At 34.3% G+C, this 19,472-nt stretch overlaps 1 protein-coding gene across 3 annotated transcripts in view; it reads right to left on the reverse strand.

Moving 5' to 3' along the window:
• The window catches only part of CNTN5 (contactin 5), a gene marked incomplete at both ends in the record, with an annotated part of 779,158 nt that overhangs the window by 404,627 nt on the left and 355,059 nt on the right, over positions 1-19,472 (reverse strand). For 2 of the 3 annotated variants that reach the window (XM_082660863.1, XM_082660862.1), the window contains one exon: positions 12,896-12,991. The exons of the other annotated variant lie outside the window; for it this stretch is intronic. In XM_082660863.1, the coding sequence (XP_082516989.1) occupies positions 12,896-12,991 (96 nt within the window). The remainder of the gene's footprint in view (positions 1-12,895; positions 12,992-19,472) is intronic. 3 annotated transcript variants of the gene reach the window in all.

The following is a 19,472-nucleotide window of genomic DNA, read 5'->3' on the forward strand; positions in this document are numbered from 1 at the left end:
GATGACATCAAACTAAAAAACTTCTGCATAGCAAAAGAAACCATCAACAAAATTAAATGCAACCTACTGAATGGGGGAAAATATTTGCAAATCATATATCTGATAAGGGGTTAATACCTAAAATATATAAAGAGCTCATAAAACTCAATAGCAAAAAAAAAAAATCTGATTAAAAAATGGGCAGAGGATCTGAATATTTTATTTCCAAGAAGCCATACAGATGGACAAAAGGTACATGAAAATCTGTTCAAAATCACTAATCATCAGGGAAATATAAATCAAAACTGCAGTGAGATGTCTCTTCACACCTATGAGAATGGCTATTATAAAAAGACAAGAAAGAACGTTGGCAAGATGTAGAGAAAATGGGGGCTTCCCTGGTGGTGCAGTGGTTGAGAGTCTGCTTGCCGATGCAGGGGACATGGGTTTGTGCCCCAGTCCAGGAAGATCCCACATGACACGGAGCAGCTGGGCCTGTGAGCCATGGCCGCTGAGCCTGCGCTTCCAGAGCCTGTGCTCCGCAACGGGAGAGGCCACAACAGTGAGAGGCCCATGAACCACAAAAAAAACACAAAAAAACAAAACAAAACAACAAAAAAAAAGAGGTAGAGGAAAGGAAACCCTTGTGCATTTTTGATAGGAATGTAAATTGGTGCAGCCACTATAAAAAAACAGTATGGAGGTGCCTCAAAAAATTTAAAAATAGATCTACCACATGATCTAGCAATTCCATTCCTGGGTATTTATCTGAACAAAATGAAAACACTAATTCAAAAAGATATATGCACCTCCATGTTCATTGCAGCATTATTTACAATAGGTAAGACATAGAAACAGCCTAAGTGTCCATTGATGGATAAATGGATAAAGAAAGTATGGTACATATACACAAAGGAATATTACTCAGCCATAAAAAGAATGAATCTTGCCATTTGCAACAACATGGTAGGACCTTGAGGGCATTATGCTAAGTGAAATAAGTCAGACAGAAAGAAAATAAATACCATATGATCTCACACCTGGAATCTAAAAACAAACAAAAGCAAGCTCATGGATATAGAGAACAGATTAGTGGTAGGCTGAGGCGGGGGGTGGGTGGTGAAATGGGTGATGGTGGTCTAAAGGTAAAAAATTTCTAGTAATAAAATGAAGTCATGGGGATGTAATGAACACCCTGATAACTATAGTTATTAACACTGTGTTGCATATTTGAAAGTAGCTAGGAGAGTGGATCTTGAAAGTTCTCATCACAAGAAAAAAATTTGTAACTATATATGGTGACAGATGTTAATTGGACTATTGTGATGATCATTTTGCAATATATACAAATATCAAATCATTATATTGTACACTTGAAGCTAATATAGTGTTATTTGTCAATTATAACTCAATTAAAAAAAAGAGACAGAGGTCCTTTAAAGATAGAGGTCCTGGTGACCTTTTGCTTCATTGACAGAGTTCATTTTTCCATTCATTGATTCCTCTCCCATTTCAAACCCTCAGATTCACATTTCCAAGTGCCACTCATCTTCCAGTTACCTTGTTGTCAGTTTGATGTCAATAAATCCCTGCAAACTGGTACTTAATGTTAGTACATAATGATTTGAGGTGTTATCTCTCTCACAGGCATTTTCATTCTGAAGAGGATTCTTGAGGACAGATCCACAGGACAAAACTGAATTTAACGCTTACTATCAACCAAGCATTGGGCTAATTGCTTTACATAAACTATCTCTTAATTCTCACAATGATCCTGTGACGTAGTTTTTATTACCCCTCTTTACAGGTAAGATAAGACTTACTTTAACAAAGTCAACAGTAAGTGTCAGAGCCAGGCTGGGAATCCCTGGCTGTCTGAGTTTAAATCCTAGGTGAAATATTCTGCTATAGTATAGTTATTTGGAAGTAGAGACTACCTAGTAATTCCTTTATCATACTAGATGGCCACCTAGTTGCATTCTCTGGATTTGTTAACTTATACATCATCCAGTTCCACAGTGGATTTGAGGCTGGTGACCTTGTCTACTCATCTTAAATTAAGTTGAGATCAAAATATTTTCTATCTAAAGAAAATAAAAACAAAATTTTTTTTTCTTTAATACTAAGTGTCTCTGCTGGAGTTTTACAGCTCAGACTTAAGTACTAAAGGCCTCCTTTGCTCTATCCTAATTAAAACTTCACAGAGGAGTCACAGAGCTAGAGGAAATGCAGGGTTGCTTTAGCAACCTAGTTGCTAAGTTGACTTAGCATCTGGAATAGGACCAGGGCCCTTAGTCATTCAGCGTCCATTGCTGTTTGAGTATTTTTCTGAAATGAGTAACTTATTTACTAGAGAGTGTACAAAGAGAGTGTTTAAGGGACAATGAAGTATATTACTCTCTTGTGTTTGCTGTGTGCAGGTCATTAGCTTTGTTATAGTTCATTAATTATAAATTCACCTATATTCTATGATGATTCAAAACACACATGCAGACATAAAATATTAGTCTGTAAATCTTCATGTAATGCCTCTAATCCAGTTTCCTTGGCACTTCCTATATAACCAATTATTATATTTTATTCTCCTTCACTTTAAGACTCAGGATACATTCAGCACTAGTATTCCCCATTTCCCCATGAGTGTCATGGAGTCACCACAATTCTGCGATTGAAGGAGGGACAGTAGAGGGATGGGTAGGTTTGGAGAACATGTTTGGGGGAACTGGACCTGTGTCTATGGTTTTGAATTTGTAGGGAGCCAGATATATCAGATCAGGCATTTATTTTGCCTGGGACTCAATCACACATAATTTTACAAGATTACCAAGGCAAAATGATACTAGGCTAGTAGAATTGAGAATAAGCTAAGGGTCTAGGCAGTAGAATAAGGAAAATGATAAAATGTTTTTGGCAAATAAATTTCTTAATTATTATGCTTTTTATCTAGATGCAGGTGACTTTATATACTGTGGTGTTTCTCTTATTTTAAGTCAAGTTTGTTGGGACTGGGCTTGCATCTTTTAAGCTCTTCTTACACCTGTCTCAGGACTTAGTAGAGATTTTTGCAAGTAATAGAGATGCCAAATAATGATTCTGGTTCTCTTCTCTTGAGGATGTAAGTTCTTCTCTTTTTCAACAATTGAGTCTCTGGTGTTCCTGGACATATAGAAGGTGCATTAAACATTGAGTATTCTAGATCTTATATGTTTGAAAACTACAGCAATGCAGTCTTTAAATAGTCAATGAATCTTCTGCATCTAAGCAGTTAACTTAATCCTAACAAACATTTGGAGGTAAAAAGTGTGAACTGTAGATATTTTTAATTTCAAGTTAATCTGTTGAAATTGTGCCAGTAAAATCACAAATTCTGTCAGTAATTCACAGCTATTTAAACTGGTTGGTATCATAGAAACAGAACAACTATTTTTTTGTTTGTTTTATTAGTTTTTTCCCCATATTGTTTACTATAGCAAGAGAAATCATGCTGTTCACGCTGTAAACAATCTCCCTGAGAGATCCCAACCAATCTCATAATCAATCCTGAGACAACTATGCTGATTATGCCTAAAATTATAGTCTCCTGCCCAGACCCCTTTCCTAGATTTCAGACTTATATATGAAGTTTTCTGTAATATCTATACGTACCTAACACTTCATATATCCACGACTCAGTTAAACGTATTCTATTATAAAACAATTTTATATCTCAGCCATACACTTGCATTCAGATTCTGTTTGACTAGTGAATGAATGAGTGAATCAATTAATCAGCAAAACAATCATATATAAAGTGATCAAAATAATTTTAAATAGGCATATTAACATTTTACAAATAATTTCGGAAATAACAGAAATAAAATTGTAATTTTGAAATGAGTAGAAGGAAATATGCATTTAAAAACCTTCCATTAATTAAAAAAAAAAAACCCATGAAAGTGAAATGAGGGCAAATAAATCATAGAAAAAGCAGGGTAACTAGTATAAAATAAGATAGTAGAAATAAATATAAATAGGCTAAATTCATTAGTTAAAAGATAGTGATGCATCTCCTAGAGTAAAGAAAATAAAAACAAAAATAAACAAATGGGACTGAATTAAACTTAAAAGCTTTTGCACAGCAAAGAAAACCATAAACAAGACAAAAAGACAACCCTCAGAATGGGAGAAAATATTTGCAAATGAAGCAACTGACAAGGGATTAACCTCCAAAACATAAGGATAGCTCATGCAGCTCAATATAAAAAAAAAATCAAATAAACAACCCAATCTAAAAAGGGTTGGAAGACCTAAATAGACATTTCTCCAAAGAAGACATACAAATGGCCAAGAAGCACATGAAAAGATGCTCAACATCACTAATTATTAGAGAAATGCAAATAAAAACTACAGTGAAGTATCACCTCGCACCAGTTAGAATGGCCATCATCAAAAAATCTACAAACAATAAATGCTAGAGAGGGTGTGGAGAAAAGGTAACCCTCCTACACTGTTGGTGGGAATGTAAATTGGTAGAGCCACTATGGAGAACAGTATGGAGTTTCCTTAAAAAATTAAAAATAGAGCTATCATTTGATTTGATTCAGCAATCCTATTCCTGGGCATATATCTGGAGAAAACCGTAATTCAAAAAGACACATGTACCCCAATGTTCATTGTAGCACTATTTACAATAGCCAGGTCTTGGAAACAACCTAAATGTCCATCAACAGATGAATGGATAAAGAAGATGTAGTACATATACACAGTGGAATATTGCTCAGCCATAAAAAAGAACGAAATTGGGTCATTTGTAGAGATATGGATGGACCTAGAGTCTGACATACAGAGTGAAGTAAGTCAGAAAGAGAAAAACAAGTATCGTATATTAATGCACATATGTGAAATCTAGAAAAATGGTACAAAGGAACCTATTTTCAGGGCAGGAATTGAGACACAAACGTAGAGAACGGATGTGTGGACATGGTAGGGTAGGGGGGTGGGATGAATTGGGAGATTGGGATTGACATATATACATTACCATGTGTAAAACAGATAGCTAGTGGGAACCTGCTGTATAGCACAAGGAGCTCAGCTCAGTGCCCTGTGGTGGGATGGGGGAAGTGGGGGGAGGGAGGTCCAAGAGGGAGAGGATATATGTATACCTATAGCTGATTCACTTAATTGTACAGCAGAAACTAACATAACATTGTAAAGCAACTATACCCCAATTTAAAAAAAAAAAAACATAGTAGGCACTCAGTAAGCATTCACTGAATGAAAAACTAAGTAGAATATTTGATATAATAAAATAAGCATTTTTTGAAAGGCTGATAAATCCATTGTTTAAAAAAAACCTCTTGTTTGTGTTCATGGTATAAAAGTTTTAGTATAGCTTTATCCAAAATATATATTATATGGTATAAAATATAACAAAGACTGAAATCCTGGTTCCATGATTTATTAAAGATGAGAGCTTAAGGGTTTCACTTAATCTTTCTAAAGGGTAGATTCCTCATCAATACAACAGGGATGATAAATAATTGCTAACTCTCAGATATTTTGCAAAGATTACATGGTATAGTAAATGTGAAAATGTGATTGTTATATTGCAAAATGCTATATTCATATATATTTTTAACTACAACCTAACACTTTGTACAAGAATTTTAAGTTCCACTTTGGTGTAAACTTCTGAGATAATGCTTATGGACAAAATAGAATAAAAAATATTTAAAGTAAAATAGTAATTACTGATTTTTTATTTAAAAGTATCTATGGTGATAACCTCTAAACCTTAAAGTATTTCTGTATTTGGTTACAGGTTTTATAAGGCTTATTTTTACATTTTCACAGAGCTTTTTTTTTATAGTATAACCCTGAATTTCAAAATTTCTAAACTGACAGAGGTGATTTTTTGGCAACCAGAATCACTTTCAGCAGATGTGCTTAACAGTCTAGAAATATATATCTATTTCCTGGTAAATGAATAACTACTTCAGTATCCAATCAAGATGTTTTTATTCACAGATGTTACTGACAGGAATTAATATTGCTCTCTTGGGAAGTAAACAGGGGAATTTAGCAAATGAGTCAATCCTAGCTCTTGCTTTTATTCACAGAAAAAAAAATGTGCATGTATGTCCATTTGAGATAATGAGTAAATGGATTTTGGGGCTATTTCTGAATATTATTTAATCTTCTTTGATGTATAAACTATTTACAATTTCATATAGTTGCTACTAAATCTTAGTAACTGTTATACTTTGTAATAATATTTGAATATGATATTATGTGACCCAAATATCTGTCATAAATGTGAGTTGGTTATGATAAACTAATCACAGGAGGCTAATAGAAACTGTCTAAAGCCTTATAAAACTCTTGTTAGAATCAGCACATTTATTCAGTTATTGAACATGCATTTACTGAATACTTACTAAATGTCAGGTAGTGCACTAAATATTAGAGATACAAATATGAGGTGGAAAGTTTCATACTCTTAAGGAACATATAATCTACTAGCGGAGATAAAAATATTAGGAAACTTTTACTTCCAACACTTTACTTCACTTAATAAAGCTCTGATAAAATAAAATAATAAACTAATTATGATTTGAAAGAAGGAAGTAAAATAAGAGTGGGGAACAAAGCAGAATCAAGCATCAGTTAACCAGGTATGCTGTGCTGATCTACATGGCTATTTGGACTTGACAGAAATTTGGGTCTCAGATTCTAGTACATCTCAGGGTATTTACTCATTTCACAGTGCACAGTTGCATCCCACCAAAACAAAGGCAGTTGTAGAGGCTGTTGCTAACTGGCGCCAGACCAGGGATGCAATCACAAGGCCTCTCTCACTGAGTAGACCTGGCTTATTCTTTCTACACTCACCCTGCCTCTTCAGCAAGAATTTTTGACTTGACTTCCCCAAGACATTTTCAAAGTTCTCCTTTTAATTGATTAAGCAAAGCATTAAGATTAATTCACTATTTCACAGTGTGATTGTGATCTCAACTAATAAATCCAATCATTCAGGTTACAGTTTGTTCTTTTGACAAAAATATAAAATGTTCCATTTTATTCTTCCATACTGATGATGTGAATCATGTTTCATTTATCTGTTCTACAATTCACAGCATCTATCGAGAAAAAGATGAATGGTAAGAAAAGTTTTCTTACTATTGAATACATGGCTGATCTATATTTACTTCTTCTTGTTTATGATTTCTTTCTCAAGGTTTCTGAGAGTTATGTATGGGTTAAAATCCTTGGCTAACTTATTTATGAATGTTATGCATATATTTACTCAACAAATAATTTTTGAGCTCCTACTCTGTGTGAGGCACTGTTCTAGGTATGGAGTTCAACTCTGAACAAAAACTACAAAAATTCTGTCCTCATGGAATTTACATTCTAAATCAAGGAGACAGTGAATAAATGAGTAAGTAAAATTGTGCAGTATATTGAAAGTGATGAGCATTATGGAGAGAAAGAAAGTGGAGGAAGAGGAAAGGAATTGTGGAGGTGCAATATCAAAAGAGGAAAATCAGGAAACTGTTTTACCAAGAATGTAAAATTTGAAGGAAGATATGAATGTGAGGGAGACATTCATATGCCAAGCATAAGAGGGATCAGGCACAGGGAATAGCAACTGAAAAGGCTTTGAGGCAAGACCATGTGTAGTTACTTGTGGAGCATCAGGGAGACCACGACTACATGTGAAAAAATAGGAGGGAGAATAGTAGATAAGGTCAGAGAGATTACATGGAGTCAAATGGTAAGGACTCTCTAACCCACTGTAAAGACTTTGGCTTTGACTCTGAATAAAATGGTGTATTAGACACTTTGGGGTGCCATAACAAAATACCACAGACTGGGTGTCTTAAACAACAGAAATTTGTTTTCTCACGATGCTGGAGGCTAGAAGTCTGAGATCAGGGTGTCAGCATAGTTGGTTTCTGGTGAGAGCTTGCTTCCTGACTTGCACATGGCCATTGTCTCACTATGTTGTCATAATGAGGAGAGAAAGAGTGAGCTCTCTAATATCTCTTCTTATAAGGGCACTAATCCCATTATGAGGATCCCACCCTCAGGGCCTTCTATACACCTAGTTACTTCCCAAATACCATCACACTGCGAGTTGGGGCTTCATATGAATTTTGGGGTAACTCACTTCAGTCTTTAGCAGAAGTTTTTGGAGAGTTTTAGGCAGAGGGGTGACATGATACAAATTAGTTTTAAGGAATCACTCTTAGCTAGTATGTTGAGAATAGATTGAAAAAAGGTAAAGGCAAAATGAGGGAGCTTAGTTAAGAGGCTACTGCAAAAACCCAGGTAAGAAATGATGGTAGTTTATACTAGAGAACTATCAGTGGAGGGTATAAAAAATGGTCAGGTTTTGGATAAAATTTCAAGTAGGGCCAATAAAACTGATGGTTTCTATGTGAGGTGTGAGAGAAAGTGAGAAGTTAAGAATGACTCTAAGGCTGATGAATTGTAAGAAATGAAATTGCCATTAATTGAGGTGGAAAAGACCTCAGATTTGGGGAGGATATAACCAGGAGTTTAGTTTTAGTCATGGTTAAGCTTGAGGTGCCTGTTAGCCATCCAAATGGAAATTTTGAATAGACAGTTAAATATACAACCCAGATTCCTGGTTGGAAACATATGTTTGGGAGATGTCAGTACTTAAAGATCATTGTGAGGTGAAACCTAAGGGAGTGAGGGTATATTAAGGAAAGAAGTTCAAAGACAAGCACTTACTTGGGGGACTGCAAGATTAAGAGTTTGAGAAAATGGGGCAAAGTCAGCATAGGGGATTACGAAGTAAGGTAAGGGGAAAGCAAGAGTGTGTGGAATCTTGCAAGAAAGTATTTTATAAAGGAAAGAGTGACCAACATGAAAACTGAAAATAAGCCAAATGCCATCAACTGAGGAATGGATAAACAGAATGGGGCATATCTGCACAATGGAATACTGTTCAGCAATATAAAGTAACAAACTACTGATAAATGCCACAATACGGATGAAACGTAAAGAAACATTAAGCCAAATAAAAGAAGCCAAACTCACACACACACACGTGGCTGCACATTGTATGATTCCAGTAAAATAAAATTTTTAGAAAACGTAAAACTATAGAGACAGAAAATAGATCAGTTATTGGGGACATGGGCAGACATGCCTTTGTGAAATAATGGAAGTTCTAAGACTGGATTGTGGTGATAGTGACACAACTGTACTAAATATATGAAAACTCATTTACCTGTACACTTAAACTAGGTGAATTCCCTGGGATATAAATTGGATCTCAATAAATCTGTTAAAAATATAAAGAAAAAGACAGAGAAAGAGGGCAGAGAGACAGAAAGAGACAGAGAGACCGCACTGGAGTTAAATTGGATAGTGCATGTACAGACAGAGCTTTTGAAGAGTTCGCTATGGAGAGGAGCAGGAAAATGAGGTAGTAGCTGAAAGAGGACAGGAGTCAGGAGACGTTTGCTTTGCTTTGTTTTGTCTTTAGATGAAGTAGGGGACAGTATGGTTGCACCCTGTTGGGAATGACGCAGAAGAAAGTAAACAATCTCTGGTAAAAATGTAGAAGAGAGGAAAGAGAATTACTGAAGCGATTCTTTAAGTAGATAAAAAAGGATGAACTACAGTGCACAAGTTGAGGGATTGGCCTTAGAAGCACAGCAATGCATCTATACTAAAAAAGAGAAGTTAGAGTGTGAATACACATGTTAATGAGTGTGTGACTTGGTGATGAAGGCTTGTGGAAGTTATCTTCTAATCGCTTTCCTTTTACAATGAAATGGTTATCAGCTGAAAATGAGGATGGGAGAAAAATTGAATGATGGGAGACATTGAAAGTTTGACAAAATTACAGTGAAAGGACTAGGTTTGGTTTTTTTTCCCCCTTAATTCCTGGTCATCATAAGCGCACTTGAAATTCATAGTTTGTATTTTAGATTTAGACTAGTCTGCATAACTCTCTATTTTTTCTACAGTCATATTAAGCTGAGTAGTTTCAGGCATGCAGTAGGCTGAAAAGTGGATTTACATCGGGATCAGGGCTTTGCTGACTGTCGAGTCAGTGTGATGAAGCAAAGAGAGATGAAGAAAGCAAGCCTGTATGCAAGAAAATGATAATGATTGAAGGAGAAAAGTAAGGATCAAAGGAGGGGAAGAAGGGTGAAAAGGAGGTAGGATCAATGATTTGTAGATTTCAATGAGGTTAAAGGATTCCTGGAATCAGGGTACTATAAGCAGTGTGCAGAAGATAGTTCATGCTACTCAGAGAATAGATGCTTGCAAATGAGGTAATTATGAGATTGTAGCTGTTGGTAATAACGGATAAGTGGCTGAGATTGGTTGTAAAACAAGACCATGAGAATGAAGAAAAGAAGGTAAAATCTTCAGGAAATGAAGAAGAATGACAGCAACAAGAAAGTGTAGAGTTTGATGACCTGAAATTTTAAAACTTGAGGGGTCTTTTTTTGTAAGGAGGAAGAAAGGAGAATGGGCAATGAGGAGAAGGGAGGATATATGTTCCAATCTCACACTGAATGGCACATACAATTTGGTAGACTAAACAGTCATAACTTTAAAGAGCTGCAGTGGGAACCATGTCTTCAGGGATTTCAATTGGAACCAGAATGTAAATGCCATGTTCAACAAAAAAGCTAAAGATATGCTATAGGATTTGGCTGATCAGAGGATAATTACCCATCTGGTAAGTGTTAAACATTGGTCTAGATGCTGAGCTACTCCTGTTATTCTGTGTCATGCATGTGTCCCCCAAAACTTTGCTGTGCTAACACTGATGTTTGAGTAGGTCATTCGGCATAACACTTCAACATGAGTATCTGGTAGAATATAACCTCTCCTACAATTTTAAATTATATAATCAGTCTAATATTTCTTATGACATATACAATAGCAATCAGCTGGCTTTGCTCTTGCCGACTTTATTCTTGTTGATCTCAATCAGATATTGCATTTTTATTTATTTAATCAATTATTAATACATATTCTTATCTTATGCTTATCATGTATGCAATTCACTATACTATTTTTTCCCATTAGAAAGCTTCTGTATATAGTTTTCTCTGCCAATTGGATAATTTGTCTATGTGTAATCTTGCAGCTTTGTTTCTTATATTATCCTCTCTCATTTCATTTTTTAACACATGTTCCAACAGCCTTGCAATATAGATTGTACCTCAGAAAAATCTTACTTTTTCTCCACAGGGGTCACTGCATATTGTTAACCCCTGTAAGCCTGGTGATGAACAGCTTCATCCTCTGTAGAGCCTGTTGCTTTCTCATCCTCCTTCTTCTCCTCCTCCTTTCTTTCCTCCCCCTCCTCCATCTTCCCCTCTTTTTTTTTTTTAATCTCTAACACTTATTTATCTAATACTTCTCTTCAAACAAATCTAATGACCCAACATTAGACATAACATGTATTAATTCTATAGGAGTCTCCTAAACCTACTAAAATCCTTTTTAAAAAGGTGAAACAGGGCTTCCCTGGTGGCGCAGTGGTTGAGAGTCCGCCTGCCGATGCAGGGGACACGGGTTTGTGCCCCGGTCCGGGAAGATCCCACATGCCGCGTAGCGGCTGGGCCCGTGAACCATGGCCACTGAGCCTGCGCGTCCGGAGCCTGTGCTCCGCAACGGGAGAGGCCACAACAGTGAGAGGCCCGCATACCGCAAAAAAAAAAAAAAAAAAAAAAAAAAAAAAGGTAAAACATATAGGTAAGACTAGATATGTTTTCTGAAACTGCTCACAAAAGGATTGGAGTGACTGAATTGACATATAAGAATTAGGTTGGTACAACTCAGAAATTATTCCTCATAGTGATTCCTCTGAGTTTCAAAGCAGAATGTTTTCAAAAATATTTTCCTGTTGAAACATAGTTTACTTTTCTTTCAATTAAAAAGAAAGTTAGGAGGGTAAGATAAAGATGAGAAATTTTAAGAAAACTGATTGAGGTCTAATCATAATTTATGATAAGGATTATCTATGGTAGAACAAAACTGAGCCCAAACACTACACTAATAATACAACCTAGAAACAAATATGGCTTGCTTTCACGCTAAACAAAGAAGAAAAATTGGTTGAGTTACCAGGATCCTGAATTCTGTTTACAGTTGTTAACTCTAAAATCTTCATAATTTCTCAGGTAGAAATAGATGTTTGATTCTCTCTCTCTCTCTCTCTCTCTCTAATTGATGCTGTCCTTTCTTAAATTGTATTATAGGAAAACTATACTGAGGTACAAAGAGGCACTCATCTCAAATTATAGGACTCAAACATAATGGGTATATTTTTCTGTGAGTTAGCAAAAGGTAAGATAATTAACCTGAGCACTGTTTACGATTCTGTTACTCCAAACCCCAAGAAGTACTTACCTATTACCATGACTTTTACAAAAAAAACTCAAGTAGCAAGAAAAGAACAAGTAAATTATAGTTTTGTATGAACAAAAAAATTTCTTAGCAGTTTTTGTTCCAGTGTGAAAAACTACACCATAAACAACCCAGTTTCCAGCTTATCTTCTGAAACAAGATGCACAGTGGTATTTAGTTAACTCAACTCTGACATTACAAATAATTTTGAATAGTTTTTACTCTTTCAGCTTATCACTTTCCTTGTACTCCAAGCAGTATATTCCTCACTGGTGGCAGGCAGAGACATAACCAGGACAGTCAACACTTAGAAAGACAATGAAACAATCTTATCACAGGAGCTAAGTCTCCTTCCCAATGGCATTTAGACTCTATGGTCTTTAATTACTCATCTGGTACTCTGATACATGTCACAAAAACCATGCACATTTCACCTGAATGTTCCCCAGTCAATACCCTGTCTAAAAGAATGAGCATATAGTAAAAGAGAGCAGCAGCAATATAGAATGGGATCCGACTGTACCTGGTGAATGAGGCGGAGGAGAGCACATCAGAACAACCCCCTGGCCTTCCCTCACAGAGACTGCACTTCTTGTCCGGCCACTAAAATTTCCCAGATCTGTCAACATAACACAGCATTTAGATGCAAGGCAAAAAGGAGCTTAAAGAATTACTATTTTGTAACTTGTACATACTTTTCTATCATTATTCAGTGAAGGTTTCTTTTTGTTTGTCAAGCAGTGATAGGAAGGCTTTGACAATAAATCTCTACCATCCAATTTTAAATACCACAATTTTCAGATTATATGTACACTCCTAATTTCTGTGTATAGTGCATACAAGTTGCCAGTGTAGGAATAAATTAAACAATACCTTTATAACTCATTAAGTAGTTATTTTACATCTTTATAATACTTTCTGCATATTAATTTTTCTACCACCAATTGAACCCACTGATACACAGTAAGAACAGAAATAGAAGTGGTTGGAGTGCCTGGCGTCCAACCTGCTGCTTCATTATCTGTCGTGCTAGGAACGGTGTGTAAAGCCAAGCATGAATTTGCCAAATTAGAAAGACTTGTGCACTCAAGCAAAACATAATGAAGATATAAGGTGTTCTTTTCTATAAATGTAAGTTTAAAAAATCATGTTACTTTTATTTTATGGAAGCCTAGTGTGTACAAATTAATTATACTCATCCATTTTGATTATTCTAGAAGTATTATAGTTATCAAAACACGCACTTGTATGTATGAAGGATTGGGGTTCAATTGTCTTCCCTTAAATTATGTTGCATTTGCACAATTTAAAATATTTTCCTAAAAATAAAGTGGCCTTAAAAAAAAAATGATAGGCATTATTTAGATTTCTTTTATCATTTATTAATCTATTCATAACTCAATACATATGTACCTTTCCTTTTTTATTGGGCTAGGCTGGTCAAAGAAATGATTTTTAGTTTCTTGGAAATGGTAGGAGTTCAATATTTTTATAAATAAACATTGTCCCAGAATTCCCAGTTTGTAAAACCATATTCTCCTGGTGAGAAATGCTTCTTGAAAATGTTCTGCCTTTCCTGTCATTATTTACCAATCATAAAGAGATTTTTTTCAAACTTTTCATCATTTCATGCTAAAATAGTATATTTCATAATAATACAATGTAGATCTTAAAATTTAATGTCTGTTAAACTGACGAATGATGAAAGTAAGCAGTTAAGAAAATATACTGAATGGATATGAAAGAGATAAATCATTAACTTTAATATTATAAGAGGGATCGTATAACTTATTTTTTTTGAGATATGGGTTACAATTTACTTATTTGCTAAATTTACAATCAAACCTTTTAAAATACATTCAAAGTCATTAAGGACTAATAAACAGTAAGGGCATAATGAATAAAAAGAGAGGAATTCATTATTGAAGAAAGTGTTTAGGAATTTACACACAATTCTGCATTTCACTGTAGTTAAATGTCTAATAGTTAATATAAATAATAGATAAAGTGACAATACAAAAGAGAAAGAATAATTCTATTTTTACTTTTTTTGGTGGCTTGAAAAACATACACACTAACTTCTAATAAAAGTCAAGTTCATTCGTTTTCAAATTTATATGATTCATGGCTTTAAACTAATGTGCATTGACCTTTAGAGATAGAGGCTGCCTTTTTTTCCAACAAATGACCTCAGTCTGATAACAAAGCATGACAAGGTTTCCCATTTGACTTCCTTTGACTACTCTTAGAAACACAGCACAGTGAGGCAGTGGTTGCAGTGGGGCTGTTATATCTCTTTAGAGATTATATGGTTTTATTGTCCTCTTTTCATCTTCATTGAATTTATAAATTCTGAAAAGCAATTTGGATATCAATTTATTTTAACTGAGTTTCTTAAATGTTTTCTGAAAAGTATATATATAGCTTCCAATACATTTACTACAAGTTTATATTGTGCTTATTATATTTCAAATCAACCTATGGTAGCTAAAAAATATTTTAATAGCAAACAGTCCTAAATGAAGGCCTATTTCTGATAAATTGAAGTACAAGCATGGCCTAGAAATTAGACACAAAAAAAGAAAAGAAGATTATACAATAATTATGACCTGAATTGTGTTTTGAGATCACAATGACCCAAAAGATAACACTCAGCTCTAATTGCTTTATTTTGTATCATCAGTTAATACAGGTACAATTAACATTTTCTCATGGAATTTTCTCTGTGTCATTATTTCCTAGGAGCTATAGCACCAGCAGTACAAAGGTAAATGGATTTTTTTCAACTGTGAATAGATTTTTTTTTTCATAAAGACATATAGAGAAATACTAAAAAGAAGCCTGCACTTTGAAGGAGAGTGTGTTTTCCTCATTTAAATCCTTCCTCTTAGGAAAAAGAAAAAGGGTAAAACACTATTATTTATAATGTAAAAGTGGTCCTCGTGTCAGGCAAGATTCTGGTTGATCTGAGACCAGACTGATGTGAAAAAATTCTTGGTTGGAGTGGGGATGGCAACTAGAGAGAATAGTCTGAGTAAAAATACAGCCAGTTATTTTGATCTCAGTGTGAACAGAAAGCAGTTGGTTTCTTTGGAGGTACTCATCATAGAACTTAATTTGAGTGCTTATCACATTATTTTAGTAAGCATTCTATTATATCTAGGAGAGAAATGAAAATAAAGAGAACAAGAGATTTTATGGATGTGACTTTGATTATTTTTTGTCACCTACAGAAGGGAAAAAATACCTGTTCCTATGTTCTATTTTTGATCTTTAAGGGAAAAAAATGAGTAAAAATAAAAATCTTAATACAAGGACTCTAAAATTCAGTTTCAAAGTATAAACTGAAGTAAACTTCTTTCTGGACTTAGTATAAAACACATGGACAAACGGACAAGTAATAATCTGGAGGAGAAAGTTTATGATCAAGAATCACAGGGCCTCAGGCCTTGTCTTTTCTCTGACCCTTTTTCCAAGTTCAGAAACTCATGCAGAGTTTGAGAGTGGAGCTTTAACTAGAACTGTGGCTTACAGAATTATTACACCTATTCATCCTAGGTAAACCATACAAAGAAAAAGAGGTATACAATTAATGATGTGACTGAGAGACTCACATGACAGAATATAGAGTTGGAATGTGTGATTGGAAGCATATTGACCATACATAAGACAAATCATTTCCTTTATTCATTTAACAAATATTTTTTTCAATGCAAACTATACACCAAATACTATGTTAGGTACTGATGATACAGAATAGCTGTAAAGGAAGGATGTATATAAATGAACTAATCATACTTACTTGGGCCAACTGTCCATAGACCCAGCTCAGATGAGTCTATGCCACCAAATAGATGCATGAGCCCAAACCATCACTGCTTCAGCTTGTCACAGCCATACTTATGGGTAACTAGTACATACCATGTGCATGTACCATATAGCACTACATGCCATTCCCCTAAATGTATGTTGCAAACATATGCACACCAACACATACACATACATACACTGCACATACACTTTGGGTTCCTTCCTTCCTTCCTTCCTTCCTCAAACCTTCTTGCCTACCTGCCTGCTTTTCTGTTTTCCATCTTTTCTTTTCTTTCCTTCATTATTCCACAAAGGGTTTGGGGTAGCTTAGATATATATGTATATAATACAAAATATAAAATTGGTAGTTGACAAATTCCAGGTGAAGGCAAAATAGGTATGGCAAAAATCCTGTAGCATAACATGAGGACTTAAGAAAATATGTCATAGACTTCTTTTGTAAATTATTGGAAGTTGGCCATAAAATTTGACTCATAAACTTAAGAGGGTCAAAACAAACATGCATATGTCCCCAGTCTTATAATTCATGATTATTTTAAGATCAAAACTTTCTAGTAACTCAGGAGAAGTACAGTGTCACTGGATATTAAGGTTCAAGAGGGATTTCTTCTGCAAGACTTCATAAAGATCACAGTGGGTGGTATAGTAGGCTGAGCAACTTTTCAAGTCAATTAGAAAGGTTCTTCACCCACTGAAACACTTTAAGTAGGTGTAGTGTGAGCTACACACACACACACACACACACACACACACACACACACACGTAAAAATATTTCAGAAATTATTCCCTAGAATGGTGAATTATTTTAAAGTGTTGGAGAGTGACAGGGGTTTTGGATACTAATTTTACGATTATGTATGCTAAATATAAGAGATTGGTTAATTATTGGGGAGAAGTGAGGGAAAATGGTCAAGGCAAGAAGATAAATCTTATATAATTAGGAATGAAGTGCTGAGGTTCACCTTTCTTCTGGTTTTTAATTTCCTAGTCTTAGATCTGTTCCAAATAAATGGCAATCCTTGGCTTATGGGAGTCATGCATTTGGCAGAAGGAATGGAAATGGGGTGATCATTTTGAATTGCACTCAGTTATACATTCACCCTATAGGTGGGGCCGTAAGTTTTAGACTGTCAATGCTCCAGGCATGCTCAATTGATTCTCTAATGTTAAAAGTGCTATGACTATAGAGATAATTCATTATGAATTCAAAAATTCTTAAAGTTGAGTTTGAATTTTTACAAAAAGTGAAACCATTGAAAAAGGCAAAACACTTTAGACCGGGTGTCAGACACAAGCTTTATTAAATATTACTAACTTTGGGGTATCAGATTCATATGTAAGATTGTTAAGATTGAGGAACTAAGATGAGTGATATATCTGAGGGGACTCATGGATTTAACTTCTACGATTTCTACAAAAATGACTGATAGATTGCATATTGAAGTCTTTCATCAGTTTTGTTCTTGTTCCTGTTATTATCATCAAGATAATTCAGATTATTGTCAGATTTTTTGTGTATCCAATGTAAATATCCTGTAATAAAAATTGGTCAGACCTCATTCAGAAACTATCTTTGACATTGTAAAATGTTAAAAATATAAGGGCAAATAAAAGAATGGATGGATAATAATTACACTAGCTACTAGCATACTACTATATGCCAAGTTTCCTGGAAATGAAATAGTAATTTCTCTGTTTTAAAGATTCCTAAATGTATGTGAAAAGCAAATAAACACTTGACTTTGGTCATACAGTTAATAAGTAGTGAGTTGGCAAATCAAACTCAATGTGGTTGTTTTTAAAAAATGTATTAGGAAATAAGCAATTCAATATTTGGAAGTTAAAACCAACCAATAGTTGGTTTTAGGAATTTAAAAATAATCTTTATAAGCACCTATTATTAAAAATCATTTTCTGACAGATATAGAGATGAGAAAATTAGTGAAAAATTGATAAAATAATTCATACATTTATTTTGAGAGATAATTAAATTAGCATTTTAATACATAGCTATTTGTTTGCACAAAAAGTCTTTCATAAGATACTCTACAACAAGCAAGATTCTTAATAATAGTTTAAAATTAAACTAAAATAAAATTTAAAATAAAAATTTGATTATTGAATGGTACCTTGACCAAAAGCCATAGAAACATGAAGCTTTGTGGGTTTTTATTGGCAAGTGTGAGTTCATGAGCTTGTGATCAATTTGTAAGCAGATTGGGCAGGGCTTATTATCCCCAGTTATTGATGAGGACACTGTCATTCACTAAGGTTAAGTAATAAGAATAAAAACTCACAGCCAATAAGGATTTGGGCATCCAAGATGACAAATTCATTTTGGGAACTAGCATGTTTTTAATCTAGAGTTGTTCTGATACTCTTAATTTAGAATATGTTGATCAATGTGATTTTTAAAAACATTTTCCTATTATATCACATGAAGTAATTCTTTAATATATTTGTTATAAGTCATCTGTAAATGGGACAGCATATCACCTTTTGAAAATGTATATTATTTAATAAAATTAGTCTTTTGAGAATCTCAATGGAGCTAATTAGAGGTATCTCAAAAAATACAGTCCCATCTATTACACGGAGATAAGAATTGAATTAAGATACAGTTGGAGACATGGTGAGGTAAATCTACAAGAGACCTGTAGATTTTATAATAATGAAATTTTCATCATTCCCATTCTTTCTTTGGTTATTTCTAACAGGTCAGTAATCTCTTGCTATGGATTACAATTTTCACTTTACATATTATCAAACCCAAATCATCCAGCCAAAGTGTTCACTGATTAAGAGGAAACCAAAGCACACCTGTGTATGTGTGCTTTGAAAAAGATGATTTTAACTACATTATAAGTGAAATAGTAAATTGCAAATGCTTTTGTAAAGAGATAAATTATCCAAAGAATGTGATAAAAATGTTTTTGATTTTAGGTCCTTTCTTTGGTATCTTGATGTACGTTATAAAAAGCTACTTCAACTGTGAATAATATATATGGTGAAATAATCTCAAATGTTAAAGTTGTATATAAATTTGTTTAACTAATGTGATGATAGTCTATGAACCCTGGCAGAGGGTTTTGTACATTTGACTTAATTTTCTCCACTCTGGGTAAACAATTACATAAATAATCCTTATTTGCTTGCTTCTAAATTTACAATTTTTCCAAACTCAAATTAGTCTTAATTCATTCTCAGGAAATTATAAGGCTAAGCATTAGAAACTTATATATACAACGGAAGTAATAGAGCATGTATA

This window comes from Grampus griseus (genome assembly GCF_964374135.1).
Source record: "Grampus griseus genome assembly, chromosome: 8".
Classification (NCBI taxonomy): domain Eukaryota; kingdom Metazoa; phylum Chordata; class Mammalia; order Artiodactyla; family Delphinidae; genus Grampus; species Grampus griseus.